Source organism: Watersipora subatra, chromosome 2, assembly GCF_963576615.1.
Source record: "Watersipora subatra chromosome 2, tzWatSuba1.1, whole genome shotgun sequence".
Classification (NCBI taxonomy): Eukaryota; Metazoa; Bryozoa; class Gymnolaemata; order Cheilostomatida; family Watersiporidae; genus Watersipora; species Watersipora subatra.
This window is the reverse complement of record NC_088709.1, coordinates 40,437,507-40,458,311: the sequence shown is the minus strand read 5'-3', so window position 1 is coordinate 40,458,311 and position 20,805 is coordinate 40,437,507. Positions and strand designations below refer to the sequence as shown.

General features: G+C 33.5%; 1 protein-coding gene across 1 annotated transcript; it reads left to right on the top strand.

The window, feature by feature from the left end:
* Positions 1-281: 281 nt before the first annotated feature.
* On the top strand, positions 282-20,161 carry LOC137388206 (small ribosomal subunit protein mS40-like). The gene is made up of 7 exons (XM_068074710.1): positions 282-340; positions 3,566-3,654; positions 5,258-5,412; positions 5,827-5,898; positions 6,270-6,336; positions 12,331-12,390; positions 19,831-20,161. The coding sequence occupies exons 1-7, from the start codon at positions 282-284 to the stop codon at positions 19,977-19,979; spliced, it is 651 nt and encodes a 216-aa protein (XP_067930811.1). The 3' UTR covers positions 19,980-20,161.
* The last annotated feature ends 644 nt before the right edge of the window (positions 20,162-20,805 follow it).

Sequence of the window (20,805 nt, the reverse complement as noted above, 5' to 3'; positions counted from 1 at the left end):
CCTTATCGCTTCAAAACCTACTGACTACCCGTCTTTTTAACACTATATGCCTTCAGACTACAATTTATGACAGTAACGGCTCCAATTTTTAATATTATGTTAAGGTAGCTCGCTTCGCCGTTAAAAAAGTGGCAGTGTGATCTGCGGTACCATTTTCGTTTTTACAAGAAAGTAAGAAACAAATGGCACTTGTTATTGCGAGAAGATGTGCTAGAGCAGCTAGTTTGCTAGCTGATATTTCTGTAATTCAAACAAGCTGTTATACAACATTTTCAACTCGCATGAGTGCTTTACATCTTATTAAATTCCAAGAACATAAGCAGGTAATCACAACAGAGTTGTAATCGCATACGTACTTTACTAAATTACATATACTCTGATATCGACATGTGTGTACCAAAGTTACACATTTCGAGTTTTGTTTGTAAGTGCTCATATTGATTCGTGAATTCAGTGTAATGTTAAAATGGTGCTCTGAACTATGTAGAAATGTTAACTTTGCACGGAATCAAGTTGGCAGTTTGCACGATGGGGATGTCAAAGATAAAATACTCTGTTTTATCGTAATTTTTCTGGTAAACTATAGATGAATTTGAGGTTTTTGTTTATAGAAAAGCAAGTATTGTTGTTGTAAACATGGTTAGTTGGTTCAGTAGAAACTTGACACAACGTTGCTCATTAATAACTCAATATGGTGTAAACATATGAAAAATTAAAAATTGCAATTAGAGCCAAAGAATAGATGGTAAGTTTGGCAAGGGAATAAATTTTTGGCAATGTGTTTTAGTGTGCATATGTGGTTCTGTGTTATAAAATGTACAGCAATGTGGGAGAAAGACAGAACTAAACTTCAAATTTTTACCTTCCTTTGGTGACAATAAATGAATTTTACCATTTAGACCATTGTATGTTTTTGCATTGCATCTGAACTGCAAATAAGCTACGTAGAAGCATGTAATTTAAACATTTTACACATTTGAAAAGTATGTAAACAAATAGACATATATATGAAAAACCTATTTGCTCTGTTGCATCACTTTACTTATATTTAAAGCCATATTCTGATATATAAAATCACTATTTTATTCATTTTTGTATAACTGGTAACCTGAATAAAAACTGTATAGAAGCTGAACGGCATTGGCACTATTGTCTAGGCACTGTCATCAAGTAAACAGCCATCAGTCATGAAAGAGATTAGTGATCAACATTGTTCGGTATCTCATACATGTATTTTATAATGTGCCTAGAATTGGTTTTACTGTACTCTGGAAACCATCTTTAACATAATAATGCAATAATACACCACATTTATATTTACTAAATAGTACCCTAATACATTGTAATGATTGAAATATAACTAGCAGAGGCAGCCAAAATTATAACCTAAGTTAAGAAGAGGATGCCTACAACTGAAACTTCGTATAGAGAAGGTTTTTGTACACATAAAGCCAGTACTAAATTATAGCTTCAAAACTTCTCAGGTCACATTTTTAAGTTCACTTTGTTTTACACTCTTTTTAAATTCAGATGGAAACAAAGTTAACCCAAAAGAAACATGGCTTTTGCCATGAAAGTTGTAGAGGATGTAAACTGTTGATATAGGTCTGTGTACAACTTGGACAATGAATTCCTTCAAGTCTGCTCCTTATAGTGCTGTGCTGCAGGTAGTAATTTCTCCTTAATACTCACTGTTGTGGGCAGCTAATCTTTTCAACTATCAGGCTTGATATATTTAGTTGTCCTTCAACTTGAGTCTGTTTTTAGTTGTTAGTAAAAATCTAATGAAACAACTCCAATAAATTTTGGGTAATATTACTAGTTGTGAGTTTAGGCCTGGCCATTACTATGGATCAAAAACCCTGTAATACCTGTCCATATTTTATTCGATACGTTAGCTGAGGGGTTTGTCTGAGAGGTATGCAACTATTAAAAACACTCAACAGAGAACCTTGATATTTTAGCCAGTTTGGAAAGCAACTAAATGACCTTTACTGTCTCCAACACCATTTTCTTTTAAACTATTGTTACTGTAGTTATTATGTCACCACTGCAAGCTGTCTGCATATAACATTGAACAATAACATTAGAACCTCTTTACACGCGAAGCTGCATTTGCAGATGTTGACTTATACCTTGTCTAGCTGCTACCCAAAACAGGCAGATCTTATAGCTATATGTTAACGAACCCTTATAGTAAACCAGGTACCATTTCTGTGTAGCAGTGGTTTAACCTTGTTAGAGGCACCGAGTCCAATCAGTTATACATGTACACTAAAAATCTTCACTGTTTGAACTTGTGAGACTGCCTCAGCATATCCCTGGGGCTCAATAGAACACAGGTGGTGAGCCATTGGTACAAAGCTAAAAGGAGATGCAGTGTAAAAATGTAATTTTATCAAAGTCCGACGAATTTCATTATTGATGAAAACCATTTTAAATTGAAAAATACAAACAAGGTGATTATTAACATGCTTCTTACCACGGTACAGTATAAACAACATTGGTGGTAGTCTATTTTACAATCTGAACAACCAGAGGCTTCAAACTTGAATAACTTTTTTGTTGTGAACTTTAAAACCATATTTGGGCACTTTTATAGCAAATATTAATCGACCCATTTTACCTCAAACAAAGAGTAAATGTTTGTCATCAGCATACAGCAAGAGGTTGAAACGAAATATAAGCCATGATGCATGTTACTACAAAACTTAAGCCATGATGCATGTACTGCAAAATATAAGCCATGATGCGCTTTACTACAAAACATAAAGTCATGATGCGTGTTACTACAAAACATAAAGCCATGATGCGTGTTACTACAAAACATAAAGCCATGATGCGTGTACTACAAAACATAAACCATGATGTGTGTTACTACAAAATATAAACCATGATGTGTGTACTACAAAACACAAGCTGTGATGCGTGTTACTACAAAACATAAGCGATGGTGTGCATATGTAAAGGAGCTGCCATAACCTTTCACTACTCCACAAAGAACCAAAACAATTTTAAAGTACAAGTCTTTTTTCTTGATATGTTTTCACAAATATATAAATACTAGCTGTGCCTTCTGGTGTTGCCCGGGTATTAAAAATCTGTTTATAAACAATGAGAAGTGATGAGAGTTGCCTACCTCTTGTTATTAGCCGGCTTTAACCGCCATAAGTCAGCTTTAGCCGTGCTAAGCCGGCTGGTTAGCTTATCCCTTGGCTGACCATGTATGCAGCTGATTAGTGATGGCTTAGCCGGCTGGCTAATTTTGTTAGTGAACTGGCTTGTTTGGCTGGCCTGCACCACACATACGCTACAAAACAAAAGTGATGATGTGGACATACTAAAAAACATTAGCGATATTTTGATGTTTTCATGAATTACTCTTAGATTAGGTGAAAGACATGCATTGTGGAAAGAAACAATTGTTCGACCACATCTTTCAATAAGAAGATTTCAGGGTTTCAATAAGAGACAATGTAGTGCTAGACCTGGGTGCTGGAGTTTACTCTATACTTCTCATCACCTTGGCTGTTTTACTTGTTTAGGTGAGTTCTATAATAGCAAGCCGTGGTACTCTCTTATCCTACCAACTGAGGCACTCATATTGCACTGAAGAGGATGAAGTCGATAAGTCAACTGAAGTGACAGACAAACGTAGGTGCAAAGAGCCGAGGTTCATTCCGGTTGTTTTTAAAAAGTTGCTTCCTTATTAGTGTGTATATTAGTTCACTGGCTGTAAATATATGGTCATGGTGCACTTGTAGTGAGAGTCTACATGTAGTGGTCAATTTCTGTTACCTTTTTAACTATGCGCATGTATATATATTTTTAAGCTTTTCTATTGGTGTCATCAATAATGTTAAAAATTTAAGGAGAAGGGCACTTCTGTTCTAACAATGTCTTTGAGTCATTATATTCAGTGTGATCATTATATTCAGTGTGCTCATTATATTCAGTGTGCTCATTATATTCAGTGTGCTCATTATATTCAGTGTTGTCATTATATTCAGTGTGGTCATTAAATTCAGTGTGCTCATTATATTCAGTGTGCTCATTATATTCAGTGTGGTCATTATATTCAGTGTAGTCATTATATTCAGTGTGATCATTATATTCAGTGTGCTCATTATATTCAGTGTGCTTATTATATTCAGTGTGCTCATTATATTCAGTGTTGTCATTATATTCAGTGTGGTCATTAAATTCAGTGTTGTCATTATATTCAGTGTGGTCATTAAATTCAGTGTGCTCATTATATTCAGTGTGGTCATTATATTCAGTGTGATCATTATATTCAGTGTGCTCATTATATTCAGTGTGCTTATTATATTCAGTGTGCTCATTATATTCAGTGTTGTCATTATATTCAGTGTGGTCATTAAATTCAGTGTGCTCATTATATTCAGTGTGGTCATTAAATTCAGTGTGCTCATTATATTCAGTGTGCTCATTATATTCAGTGTGCTCATTATATTCAGTGTGATCATTATATTCAGTGTGCTCATTATATTCAGTGTGCTCATTATATTCAGTGTGGTCATTATATTCAGTGTGATCATTATATTCAGTGTGCTCATTATATTCAGTGTGCTTATTATATTCAGTGTGCTCATTATATTCAGTGTTGTCATTATATTCAGTGTGATCATTATATTCAGTGTGCTCATTATATTCAGTGTGCTTATTATATTCAGTGTGCTCATTATATTCAGTGTTGTCATTATATTCAGTGTGGTCATTAAATTCAGTGTGCTCATTATATTCAGTGTGCTCATTATATTCAGTGTGGTCATTATATTCAGTGTGATCATTATATTCAGTGTGCTCATTATATTCAGTGTGCTCATTATATTCAGTGTGGTCATTATATTCAGTGTGATCATTATATTCAGTGTGCTCATTATATTCAGTGTGCTTATTATATTCAGTGTGCTCATTATATTCAGTGTTGTCATTATATTCAGTGTGATCATTATATTCAGTGTGCTCATTATATTCAGTGTGCTTATTATATTCAGTGTGCTCATTATATTCAGTGTTGTCATTATATTCAGTGTGGTCATTAAATTCAGTGTGCTCATTATATTCAGTGTGCTCATTATATTCAGTGTAATCATTATATTCAGTGTGGTCATTATATTCAGTGTGGGCTATAAGTGTGGTTACTATTCTCTTAAACCTTTCTGTTGACATGAAGTTGCAAACTGAATTCTCCTTGAACTACATGAATGTTGTCACACGGTCCAATCCTTGGTAGGTCAATCCTACACACCAGTAGATGTGGAGACAAGCATAAAATATCTAGAGAGTGATGCATATGCTGAGACGTATGGAGATCAACCAGTCTGGTTTCACTTTCGTCCCAACCATCCTACAGGCCGGCCTAGGGAACGTACCCGGCGGACGTGTGTTGTGAGTTGAGAACATCAGCTAGATAGAGTCGTGCAATCATTATGATAGTTGGTTGAAATGTCAAGTCCTGCAGAAACCTTGAAGACTTGATATATGTTGGCATAACATAAGTCAAAGACTTGACATATGCAGGCATAACATAAGTCAAAGACTTGAGATATGTAGACATAACCTAAGGTAGTAGGGTTTCACATAAAGCAAGCATTAATTCATCATATTAATTCACAAGCCACTATCATGGCTTGTGAATTAATTTGGAAATGGAGCTTCAATTATACATGTTATTTTTATAGAAGACATAAACCGTTCGTTGGTGTCTTTCAGCATTCAATATTTATAAACTAAACAAAACTAATTAAATGAAAGTCCCAGCTAAAGACTTCCGTGTCGAATCAAGATTAATTACTTTTGTAGAGAGGTGGCCATTACTCAACTGGACAGCCCTGTCCGATATGCAGAGATGACCACCTCGTAATGGACTACAGGGTAAGTTCTTTCCGCTTGGTTTGTTTCTGTCCTCTCGCTGGTTGGCCATCAATCAAGATGCCAACCACACGCCGCAGAATTGTGGCTGACCAGTGCTATTAATGTAAGACTTAATTTTTTCTTCATGTTCTGTAATAATAAAAATAATGATTATGAAAACAAAAATATTAAGAGCAACTTTGTATAGCAGGAAAGTTATTACCTACTAGTTAGTTACTATTGTTACATCATTAAGGCTGACCTTGTAACTTGGGACCACAATCTTTAAGTGCTCTGTGGAAGCTCATAACCATTGTGCTGACGGTTCATTCTAATATTATCTGAGGTAAGGGACGGTTACACAATGTCCTGTATAACTCTTTATATTGTAGAATGTAAAGCTATTAAAACAGTTTCTCACTCCAAATGAAGTGACAATCCACGTTCCATTTAAGACTCGTAAGTATAGCATACCTTTCTCCTTTTGTAAGTATTTACCAAGTACTTGCCTGAAATATAAGTACTTGCCAGGTACTAGACTGTGAGATAAGTACTTACTAGGTACTTGACTGTGAACTTGATATAAGTAATTGGTAATTACTTGATTGAAAGCTAAAAATACTAGCTGTCATATCAACTTTATAATACTAGTTGTCATATCAACTTTATAATACTAGTTGTCATATCAACTTTATAATACTAGTTGTCATATCAACTTTATAATACTAGTTGTCATATCAACCTTATAATACTAGTTGTCATATCAACTTTATAATACTAGTTGTCATATCAACTTTATAATACTAGTTGTCATATCAACTTTATAATACTAGTTGTCATATCAACTTTATAATACTAGCAGTCATATCAACTTTATAATACTAGTTGTCATATCAACTTTATAATACTAGTTGTCATATCAACTTTATAATACTAGCAGTCATATCAACTTTATAATACTAATTGTCATATCAACCTTATAATACTAGTTGTCATATCAACTTTATAATACTAGTTGTCATATCAACTTTATAATACTAGTTGTCATATCAACCTTTATAATACTAGTTGTCATATCAACTTTATAATACTAGCTGTCATATCAACTTTATAATACTAGCAGTCATATCAACTTTATAATACTAGTTGTCATATCAACTTTATAATACTAGCTGTCATATCAACTTTATAATACTAGTTGTCATATCAACTTTATAATACTAGTTGTCATATCAACTTTATAATACTAGCAGTCATATCAACTTTATAATACTAGCTGTCATATGTACTTTATAATACTAGTTGTCATATCAACTTTATAATACTAGCTGTCATATCAACTTTATAATACTATCCGTCATATCAACTTTAAAATACTAGTTGTCATATCAACTTTATAATACTAGCTGTCATATCAACTTTATAATACTATCCGTCATATCAACTTTAAAATACTAGTTGTCATATCAACCTTTATAATACTAGCTGTCATATCAACTTTATAATACTATCCGTCATATCAACTTTAAAATACTAGTTGTCATATCAACCTTTATAATACTAGTAGTCATATCAACCTTATAATACTAGCTGTCATATCAACCTTTATAATACTAGTAGTCATATCAACCTTATAATACTAGCTGTCATATCAACCTTTATAATACTAGTAGTCATATCAACCTTATAATACTAGCTGTCATATCAACCTTTATAATACTAGCAGTCATATCAACTTTATAATACTAGTTGTCATATCAACTTTATAATACTAGCAGTCATATCAACTTTATAATACTAGTTGTCATATCAACTTTATAATACTAGCAGTCATATCAACTTTATAATACTAGTTGTCATATCAACTTTATAATACTAGCAGTCATATCAACTTTATAATACTAGTTGTCATATCAACTTTATAATACTAGTTGTCATATCAACTTTATAATACTAGCAGTCATATCAACTTTATAATACTAGTTGTCATATCAACTTTATAATACTAGCAGTCATATCAACTTTATAATACTAGTTGTCATATCAACTTTATAATACTAGTTGTCATATCAACTTTATAATACTAGTTGTCATATCAACTTTATAATACTAGCGGTCAAATCAACTTTATCATACTAGTTGTCATATCAACTTTATAATACTAGTTGTCATATCAACCTTTATAATACTAGTAGTCATATCAACCTTATAATACTAGCAGTCATATCAACTTTATAATACTAGTTGTCATATCAACTTTATAATACTAGTTGTCATATCAACTTTATAATACTAGTTGTCATATCAACTTTATAATACTAGCAGTCATATCAACTTTATAATACTAGTTGTCATATCAACTTTATAATACTAGCAGTCATATCAACTTTATAATACTAGTTGTCATATCAACTTTATAATACTAGCAGTCATATCAACTTTATAATACTAGTTGTCATATCAACTTTATAATACTAGCAGTCATATCAACTTTATAATACTAGTTGTCATATCAACTTTATAATACTAGTTGTCATATCAACTTTATAATACTAGTTGTCATATCAACTTTATAATACTAGCGGTCAAATCAACTTTATCATACTAGTTGTCATATCAACTTTATAATACTAGTTGTCATATCAACTTTGTAATACTAGTTGTCATATCAACTTTATAATACTAGTTGTCATATCAACTTTGTAATACTAGTTGTCATATCAACTTTATAATACTAGTTGTCATATCAACTTTATAATACTAGATGTCATATCAACTTTATAATACTAGCTGTCATATCAACTTTATAATACTATCCGTCATATCAACTTTAAAATACTAGTTGTCATATCAACCTTTATAATACTAGTAGTCATATCAACGTTATAATACTAGCTGTCATATCAACCTTTATAATACTAGTAGTCATATCAACCTTATAATACTAGCTGTCATATCAACCTTTATAATACTACATGTAGCTGTCATATCAACCTTTATAATACTAGCTGTTATATCAACTTTATAATACTAGCTGTCATATCAACTTTATAATACTAGCGGTCATATCAACTTTATAAGACTAGCGGTCAGATCAACTTTATAAGACTAGTTGTCATAACAACTTTATAATACTAGTTGTCATATCAACTTTATAATACTAGTTGTCATATCAACTTCAAATTTATCGGACACTTTTTGGACAACAAAAATCATGTATCATTGAAAATTCCGAAACTACATTGTTAAATACAGTGGAACCTATTCTTACCAAATTAATTCGTTCTGGAAGCCGATTTATAAGTAGAAAAATTCATAATTAGAAACTGATTTAACCTTATAAATGCCCTAATTTGATCTTAGTCCCCCACAAAGCTCGCACATAATATTTGTATAAATTATATATATACATGTATATATATATACGTAACATATATAGTACATATATATATATATATATATGTATATATATATATGTGTGTACTGGTTAAAACCTGTGACACACATATGTTAGAATTATAAGCCTACATAATAAATACTTATATAATAATATAATAAGTACTTACTGTACATGTTAAAAATTAGTTACAAAATAGTATGTTAATCTTAATAACTATAGTTACCTACAGTAACTTTAGTCTATTTAGTGTATTTATTGGTTATGATCTGCATTAAAATGTATCATTACAATGCGCTATGTGAAGTATGCACCGAAGAGAGTTCTCACCTTCAAAACAGACGTACATATAACATAAACTTTAAACTCACTTTAAATAAGTTTGGCTTATTTAAAACACACACTTAAAGCTAAGTTTTATTATGTATTTTTAATTATTTTACTGATCTTCAAGTTTTTGTCACAAAAATTTTATCACCTATCACTTTCCGGCTTCATTTTTGCTATAACTTTTAGCTGACCTTATTGAAACCTTTTTCAACATAATTCGCCAAGAGAGCCCAAGCGATGCTGTTGTCCAAAATGTTCTGTTTAATATATAATGAAGTAGATTGTCGTTAGCAGGTTAAGAGAAGTTGTCTGACTACTGGCCTTTTGTTTGCAGAGATTGCAACTCCAACTTTGCTACTGGTTTTGAAAAAAAATTATCATGTACGACTTTTTACATGAGGAATGTCAAACTGAGAAAAATCGGTCATTGCATCTCCTTCAGGCGCTGTGAGAAGGTCGGTGAACAGCATATCGGCATATTTGCTGTTTCGATGTAATAAGCACACCGACTGCCAAATTTGAACTTTGAGCAAAATTTCTGCTAAATTTATATAGCGAAATAGGATTCATATGGCAAGGACAAAAAACTACAGACGGTTCCCTACTTACGAAAATTCGAGTTACGAACAGCGGTACATACGAACAGGTCTGCGCGTAGGCACTACTCAGAAGCACCACCCAGCATCCACCTTTCTCTGCCCAGTTCGTTGCAGTGCATAAGTGCGTGAACGTATCTCCAGTGCGCAAAGAACTTTTTTATTTTTACTGTACGTATTGTAAAGGGATTTGCCGGCCTTTACTTGGCACGGTCTAGACTAATAAATAAAGAGAAGAGAGTGCGTGTAGTTTCATTCAGCTTTTTATTAGCGAAGGAAATTTCACTAGCCGAGGAGTGTACGGCTATCTGCTCTGCTCAACTAAGTGAGCGCACTCCTTTATATACAATAATATCAACCGTTTCGGCTAACGGCAAACGGTAAGAACACCGGCTAAAAAGCTGAATAAATAGGACCGCTCGTGCTTTGGTATGACAACAATATAAGTGACGATAAGTGATAGTGTTATGACAGTATATCAGATATAACAATAGCATAACAAGTGAAACAATGATATAATAAAAGGACAACACATACAAAAAAATATGACAACAACGATAAGTGATAGCATAACGATTAAAACAACAATATAATAAAAAGGACAAGACATACAATAAATAAGAAATGCAGTGTCATGGCCCGGCGTCCACCAAAGTATTATCTCCATTTTATTAAATATTTTTTTGAGTACAAACTAATACAGGTTACTTATACAAGCCTTAAACATACTTATATAAACCTTCAATATACTTATATAGGCCATAATAGGCCATATAGGACATAAATTATAATACAAAATATAGCACTGAAGCAACTTAGGAACAAATTCACCTTACGAATAATCGTTCGGAACGTAACTTGTTCGCAGGTTGGGAACCGTCTGTATTGCATTCCATTGCGTGCAGCAAAAAAAATCGTATAACTGGTCATCGTAACCCGAGAGCGCACTGTAAATGTTTTTAAGAACGCAAGTAGAATGCTTCATTTACATTGGTAAAGACTGACAAATACAGAACGTCAGTTGCTGGAGACAAAAGTTATCCTACTTTTATGTGATATATGATAACTCCAAATTATATAGTTAATGAAAACAACTGTCGTTACTGATTTTTAGTAACAAATAAAACTGAATGAGATGCGTTGTACATTATGTCGTACCAATGGGAAGCAAAGGGTCAAAAAATACAAAACAAACAAACCAAAATAGGAAAGGTCTTTTTGCCTTTCATATCCCGAAACATCTTTCATAAGTCGAAGCAAAATTTTTTTCCGACCTAAAAAAGATTTAGTAATTGGAAATTTTAGTATGTAGTCTTCATAAATAAAGGTAAGTATGTAGGTTCATATGTAGCTTCTACTGTACTGATTTGATGTCACGCAAGTCCGTGTGATACTGCAGTCAGCCGTAATATTTTAATGTGTAGCTTTCGTAGAATCTGATGTGTCAGTCAACCTTAATGTATATGGCTGATGTGTTCACTTGTAGAATCTGATGTGTTAGTCAACCTTAATGTACATGACTGATGTGTTCACTTGTAGAATCTGATGTGTTAGTCAACCTTAATGTACATGACTGATGTGTTCACTTGTAGAATCTGATGTGTTAGTCAACCTTAATGTACATGACTGATGTGTTCACTTGTAGAAATCTGATGTGTTAGTCAACCTTAATGTACATGGCTGATGTGTTCACTTGTAGAAATCTGATGTGTTAGTCAACCTTAATGTACATGACTGATGTGTTCACTTGTAGAAATCTGATGTGTTAGTCAACCTTAATGTACATGACTGATGTGTTTACTTGTAGAATCTGATGTGTTAGTCAACCTTAATGTACATGACTGATGTGTTCACTTGTAGAAATCTGATGTGTTAGTCAACCTTAATGTACATGGCTGATGTGTTCACTTGTAGAAATCTGATGTGTTAGTCAACCTTAATGTACATGACTGATGTGTTCACTTGTAGAAATCTGATGTGTTAGTCAACCTTAATGTACATGACTGATGTGTTCACTGGTAGAAATCTGATGTGTTAGTCAACCTTAATGTACATGACTGATGTGTTTACTTGTAAAAATCTGATGTGTTAGTCAACCTTAATGTACATGACTGATGTGTTTACTTGTAGAAATCTGCCAGATGCAACATAAAAAGCTTCTCATAGCCCTGGAGAAGGCTAAGGAGTCAGGTATGAGATGTACACTAAACACTCCTACTTAGCAGCTTCATCTATCATGGCATCGCTCTAGCACAGGTGTCGCTGCCACTGAAGTTTCTTCATTTTCATTTAAAGGTTGACTTGCAACAAAATTTACATTACAATTATTTGGTATCAAAAGATTCACCATGTCTTACTCTGTTGTGTTGTAGGTGCCAAATATGTGGAAATGTGATTATAAGCTCTTAAAAGCTCAAAAACGAAAAGCCGCCGTAGATTGGAATCTCTTTATTTCGATGACGTATTCATTACAGTTTGGTTATTGTCTTGTCACGAGATGTTCTCACATGAATTGAAAGGCCAATAAAAGGCTCAATATACAACTTATCGTAGCACCAGTTTATGACAAACACTTTGGGTTTTACCGAAGACCTTGTATCAAATATAGATGCTCGCTACTTTACAGTTTTGTTTCGGCTTGGTCTAATCGTCTAGTCGTAATCTGATCATGTGACCCATACTTCGCGAAGAATTTCTGCAGCATTTTTCGATTATCATAGGTGACCAACAGGCTCGTCTTGTTTATCAGACAATGATATGTACTCCTTCGAGCTAAGGTTAAAGTATTAAACGAATTCTTACGGTAGGTTATAAGATATCAGTGCTGAAAGTGACAGCATTACATTGACGATAAAATAGACACGTAAGAACAATAGACATCATTTTATTGAATGCGTGAAGTATATTTGTGAAAATATTTCGACGAATGAGGTTGCATGAAAGTGTAAACGGAAACCATCCTGTAACAACTACGTCCCATTTGAGCCGTTTTGGAAAGAGATTCTAATCTACGGCAGTCTCGTGATGGCGGCGATTAACTGTTCGTTTTTTAGCTTTTAAGAGCTTGAAATCACATTTCCACATATTTTGCACATACAACAAAGCAGAGTAAGACATGGTGAATCTTTTGATACCAAATAACTGTAATGTGAATTTTGTTGCAAGTCAACCTTTAATAATAATTAAACATCTTTAAAAATCGTAGTTATTTTCTTGGTTTGAAGTGAATAATTTGAATAATCAATATAGTGGACAGAGTTCAGTTTATCGTCTTTATGTGACTCCTGAGTGTTTTCTACCGGTGGTGGCTTTTGTTCGGACATTTATAGTAATACATTGTCAGTGTCTGTAGCTAAGGATTGAGTTCAGAGCACTCAGTCTATCGATATGACAGTCCTTTCCCAAGAGCTGGTTGAAGTCACTGATAATATCGCTCGGTTTTTCTCACCGGATCAGTTTAATTATGTTTTGCAAAGGCCAGCGAAAAGTGAACGTGAAAGTGAGTCAAATAGCACCAAGACAATAGAAGAAAATAAAAAATTAAAGCGAAGACAAAATTAGAGCTTAGCGTAGAAATAAAACTTATTTTTCATTTAGTAAGCTAAATTCATTTTATTTAAATTAATGTTGCGTTACGTACCATCACAAAATTGTAGCATACGAATATGTTGCCATCAAGTCTCTCTCAACGACCGTCAGCCGCCACTTCTGTCTTGAAAGAACTTCATACAGTACTGCACATAAAAAGGTTCAATTATATTGTAAACTATAACCACTAGATAGGTATTTGTTACATGGTGTGTAGGAAATGAATTGAAACAAAAACACATTTTTCCATCATAGTTTTCTATTTTTGAATGGTTTTTGAGAGGATGAGAATGGATTAATTTGTATTGAGTTATCCCACGACCAAACACGAGCGAAGCGATTGTTTGGGAGATTTATGATAAATGCATATGTGCACACAACTCACGAAAATTATTCATCAACACCGTCGCAAACCCTTGTACCGAAATCTCATCAACAAGTTTAACCATTTTTCATGGAGTTGTTAAGTATAATAACGATATAAAACACATATAAACCTATTTAAATATGTTACCAATATGTTACCAATTATGTTATTTGTAGACAATATCCTAAACCTTACCCATCTGATCTGATTATACACAAATAGACAGATTAATTTGGCCTAAAATCGCAATAAAAAACTTGACAAGCTTTTTTAATAATCAAAATTAAGACCGGCCAACGATCCGCCTATAAAGCTGTGCGACAGATAGTAGAACTATTAAGCAGTGCGCAATTCATGAGGAAAACGTGCTCATTTCACCAGTCTATGGCATTGTATAATTGCCGAAGGTTTCTAATATTTTTCCGTTTTTAATATCTTGCAAAAATATTTAATTATAAGAATAATTATTCGATTTCATAAAATTATTATAAGATTTAATTATAAGAACAATAATTCGAATTTATTTATCCGAAGGTTTCTGTAATAAACGTAGACCGTTTGAGGCGTAGACCGATTTACAGGTACGAAATTGTGGTACACAGTTTATCAGCCTATGTTTTTTTTGTCCAACTACCGAAGGTTTCATTAAATTATTTAAAATGTTAGCCAAAATTCTTTACATCTTATGTACAAGCTAGGGCCGAACTACAAAGCCCCTTTATGACGAGAGCATTTTTTCATTTTGCTCAAGTTTGCAGAAAACTTCCAGACGCGTGAATGCTCATACTTGCTTTCTGTTAAAGATCGCTATCAAAACCATTCTACATTCGACACAACCAACTTTCAAACTGTGTACCGTAAGTCTTGGTCAAACCGCGTGGCTTGTGCTCAAAAACAGATGACTCACGAAAGAAAAAATAATCCTCCAACAAGCGGCCTCAGGTATCTAGCCGCCCTTACCAACAAGCTGCATATGCCCACAGACCGCGGCTAACTACTGAGGTTTTTTCGTCCATGACTCCTCTGGGAGCTAGAGTGTTGAGACGGGTTTCGTTATACCTCTGTCATCTTAAATAAGAACAAAATGCTACATCAGTACATGTGAAAATATTTTTTTTTTACTTCCAATTTCGAATTAAGATTCTTGAACCCGTGCATCAAGAACTTATTTGCCATGTCTCAGCTAAATTTTTATCTGCTTCGATGTCAGCAGGTATTAACACGCTCCCAACCGCTTATCTCTCACTCGTGTGTCACAAATTTATATCGAATTAGAGCGATAAGTTCTTCTTTAGTCTAAAGTATTCCATTAACATGACCTTGAAAATAAACGAGTAGGTCGCCAAAACCCCGTACATAAAAGTGTATCATGACTGCGATTCTATGGTTATAGCGCGGAACTGAGCAGAGACCGCATTTATCGAGAAGCCTTCTTGAGTCCCACGTAAGTTTTAAAAATTTGGCTTTAGCCGCGGTCTATGACCTTGAATCAGAAGCCGCGCCCAATGACAAGCCGCGCAGCTTGAGCATAAGGACTTACGGTATATTGCACAGCAGCTTGCCATTTTACTTCTAATATTGGATTTCAGAGATATAATAAACGTATTTCATTTTTGCTGTTGCATATTACATACATTATAGTAGGTTAGGCCTACAGCTTTAATTAATATTTATTTTATTGTTGTGAAACATAGGTTTGAGATAGTAGTCTCTGTCAATTTCTGCTGACAACTACTTTTTCAACAACCAGCACTACCCTTTCTTTTTTCCGTTATCACTTATTCCATTATCAGGTCGTGGGCTGTATGACAGGGGAATTTCTAGTTTTATATATGAAATCTTACTGTGGGGTACGAAAAAATTGACATACCAGCTCGCTCTTGAAATGCATTAAGCTTGTAAATCAAGGTACAAGTCTACTGTATGTACATGTATTACCATGTATAGCAGTGGTACAAGTCTACTGTATGTACATGTATTACCATGTATAGCAGTTGTACAAGTCTACTGTATGTACATGTATTACCATGTATAGCAGTGGTACAAGTCTACTGTATGTACATGTATTACCATGTATAGCAGTGGTACAAGTCTACTGTATGTACATGTATTACCATGTATAGCAGTGGTACAAGTCTACTGTATGTACATGTATTACCATGTATAGCAGTTGTACAAGTCTACTGTATGTACATGTATTACCATGTATAGCAGTTGTACAAGTTTAATAACATTGTAAGTTTTTGTAAGTGCTGAAATTATGGCTAATACATAAAAACCATTATCTATTACGCTAGTTGGTCTGAAATGTAAACCTCCGCCAAGTAGGAGGTATAGCTATATAATTTCTCTGGTGTGTTGCATATTGTCGGCTCTCTAGGAACTTGTGGTCTGTGGTACCTAATCCCACGACCAAACGAGCGGATGCCAGGTTTGAGAGTTTTTATGATAAATGCATGTGCATACAACTTACGAAAATTATTCATCAACAATGAGACGAACCCTTGTCTTGAAATCTCATCAACAAATTTAACCATCGTTTTGTAGTCGTTAAACTATAATAACGATACAAAACACATATAAGCCTATTTAAATATATTACCAAGTCTTTGTATACCGTCGGCATTATCTTAAAACTTACCCATCTGATCGGATTATACACAAATAGACAAATTAATTTGGCTGAAATTCATCACAAAACGCTTGACAAGCTTGGTTTAATAAAAGTTAAGACCGGAAATTGAAAAGCCGAGCGACAGAGAATAGAACGATTAAGTCGTGCGCATTTCACAGAAAAATAATGCGCACATTTCACCAGTTTATAGCATTGTCGAATTGCCGAAGGTTTCTGTAATTAACGTAGGAGTATTGAAATCATTTCATGAAAGTTTCGTTTTTGCCGATTTCAAAGTAACTGACATTTTAGACACTCTTGAGTGCTTTGGTATTCTAACTGATGTCCAACGCAGTGTAAGTAAAGGAAATGATGATGATTTTTTTCTAACGATCCTTATGAGGTTATTACAATATTTAATTATAAGTTTGGATGACTACAGAACAATGACTACGTAGTTCAGATTTTCTAAAAATCTATGAATATCACAACTTCTTGATATTGCTAGCTATGACGTTTTGAAATGTAAACAAAATTGTGCATTGGTTTTATATTATTACTATATTAATAATATTTGTTATTCTAATAATATCAGTGCATTTTACTTCTAATATTGGCCAATATTGCATTTCTCCTATTGCAGGGGGAGAGATATAAACATATGGGTCATGATCACAGAAACCATGGTCGGGATTGTAAGATTTGGAGTTATCTACATTAGCAGAAAGAGAAAATTCTCACAGTTATTTTGCCAAAAAAATTTGATTCTAGCTTAATTACAGCAGATTTTATGGTCAATAAACTGAATGCGCGTTTACCATTAGTGCGAAAACATAGTTCCGAGAAAACTGGTGTTTAAGTTTGAGAAACGGAAACCAATGCCCAATTTTGTTTACATTTCAAAACGTCCTAGCAACCAATATCAAAAGGTTTGGACATTCATCTAGATTTCTGTGTTTCTATTCAAAAAATTATGCTGAGTTCAAAAATCTAAACAGATTTTAGCTGGTTGTCACAGAAATAGCTGTATATTTATAAGAAATGTATTACTTAATTTTGTAGATATTTAAAACGGCTTGGCAGTACCGCGATATCGGGCACAGCCAAATCATCAACAAAATCCTTAGAAAAGTAACAACAGTAACATATTGCACACTATCGGTCACTATATACTTCGATCTTGGAAATTCGAATAATTATTCTTATAATTAAATCTGATAATAATCCTATAAAATTGAATAATTATTCTTATGATTAAATAATGTAATAATCTTTTAAGAATTGTTAAGAAATTATCATCGTAATTCCCTTTACTTTCACTGCTTTTGACATCAGTTGGAACACCAAAGTACTGATTATAAGTGTCCAAATAGTCAGAATTATCTTTAAAATCGGCAAAAAAGAAACAATTATATTTATCGGACGCCATTTTTCAGTACTTCCTGTTTAGCTTAGCAACGGTTTTAAGAGGGTTTTTCCGAGGGTTGAAGACTTCTATTGGCTAAACTGACTTCAGATTCAGAAAGATCACTCTTTGATTGGTCCAGATGCACGTGTTACAAAAATCGTTACCAATATTATAAATTCAGTTGGTGCAACTTCAAAGTCGGATAACTCAACTTCGTGATTTGCGACTTAACCATGGTTTCTGTGACCGCGACACATATTATCTTTTCCTGTCATTATTGCTGTTTGTTGTATATAATAACACCCACACCCAGTACATTACAACTACCATTGCAGTTATCCTATTGCACTGCAGTGCCATTTTGACTGCTAATATTGCATTTCTTAACCATCAGTACCCTTTCTTTTTTTCCAATATCTCTTTGGTCGTGGGCTGTATGACAGTGGAATTTCTAGTATATGTTTTTTGCAGAATGTAACATGTTATCAATTGTTATGTATTAAAATTAGTTTGTGGTATTAATACAGTGTTGTGCTGGGTATGTAACACAGACTATATAGGGTATGTTATACAAGTTACATATGGTGTGTAATATAAGTTGTATATACATTACTGTATCATATAGTATATAGACAGACCTCAGTCAAAGATCTATAGCAAGTTGGTGGACTTTCTTAAATGTACTAATACATTTCCGTACAGTGACAATCTTTGATACAACATGATATCATGGGAACTTAGCTAATAGACTATGTTTTACACAGAATACCTCTATGCATATGGTGATATAAAATATGTAGTGTCCAATCCATGAGTTAGTATACATGTAGATAGATATATTACCGGCATGTTATGAAATAGATTTTGTGATTTGTACATTGACTTTGGGTGTGCTACATGTATGTTATGGAGTAGATATGATGAATTGTTCATAGACTAGGTATGTTACAGGTATGTTATGTAGTAGATATGATGAATTATTCTTAGACCAGTGGTATGCTACCGGTATGTTATGTAGTAGATATGATGAATTATTCATAGACTGTTGGTATGTTACAGGTATGTTATGTAGTAGATATGATGAATTATTCTTAGACCAGTGGTATGCTACCGGTATGTTATGTAGTAGATATGATGAATTATTCATAGACTGTTGGTATGTTACAGGTATGTTATGTAGTAGATATGATGAATTATTCATAGACTGTTGGTATGTTACAGGTATGTTATGTAACAGATATGGTAAATTTTTCATATACTGTTGGTATGCTGCAGGTATGTTATCTAGTAGATATGATGAATTATTCTTAGACCAGTGGTATGCTACAGGTATGTTATGTAGTAGATATGATGAATTATTCTTAGACCAGTGGTATGCTACAGGTATGTTATGTAGTATATATGATGAATTATTCTTAGACCAGTGGTATGCTACAGGTATGTTATGTAGTAGATATGATGAATTATTCTTAGACTGTTGCTATGTTACAGGTATGTTATGTAATAGATATGATGAATTATTCTTAGACCAGTGGTATGCTACAGGTATGTTATGTAGTAGATATGATGAATTGTTCATATACTGTTGGTATGTTACAGGTATGTTATGTAGTAGATATGATGAATTGTTCATATACTGTTGGTATGTTACAGGTATGCTTGAAGATAAGAATCTTGAGTTCAGGTCCTATGACTACAGCCAGTATTACAAGTCGTGTAAAACAAAAACTTTAGCTCCACCAGACACGAACCACCAAGATTCGTTTGCCACCAAAGTGCTGCGTAAGGAGAGCGCAACATAATGTCATCTTGGAACTCTCTGTGTCACTGTAGAGCTCAATGCAATATTTTAATTTGTGTTCTTTTTATGCAGTTAGAGATTCTGAAAATCAGTTGTGATGGAATACAGCCAGAGGGAACCATAGGCATCTCATTACTCTGTATGCATTTTGATGAACATTGTAAATTGTGATGTACTTTTGTATTTTGTCAAAATACAAAACTTTTTCTATGATCTGTCAGCAAATTAATGCTTTGTGAAATAACTGGTGGTTGTATACTGGATAGGGAAAGAAACTGAGTTAGACAGGGGTGCTGAAGTAGTAAATAGGAGCTACACAGTAGAAAAGGTATGATCGGTTTAATGTAAGCATAGATTTATTTAAACATGCAGAAAGAAACATGTCGATAGCAAACCCAGTTCTATACACTATACTGTATATACATCTTTTGAAGTTCATTTAGAACTTCGAAGTGAATCTGAGAGATGAACTAATCCTCCAGTGAGTGAGTTTGAGTAAATTTCTTAAAATTTGACTCACAATGAAAATTGTTTGGTAAATTGAGAGAGATATTCCTCTAAAACAAGATTAGTTGAGTTCCTTAGAGTGTAAGGATTCCATTGATATACAAATATGCATAATTACTAGATGTTAAACTACCAAAACTCTGAGAAAGCAAATTAGGTAAAAATTTGGCGATTCAACAATTGCCTCCTAACTATTTTGTCCGGCGCTGTAGAAAAGCAAATTAAAACTGGCTGCCTGCTTGATAGCCAAAGATAGGATATTGAAAAATGGTGAAAAGCAGTCTCATAACTGATGAGAAGATGCCAGAAGCTGGTAGCCA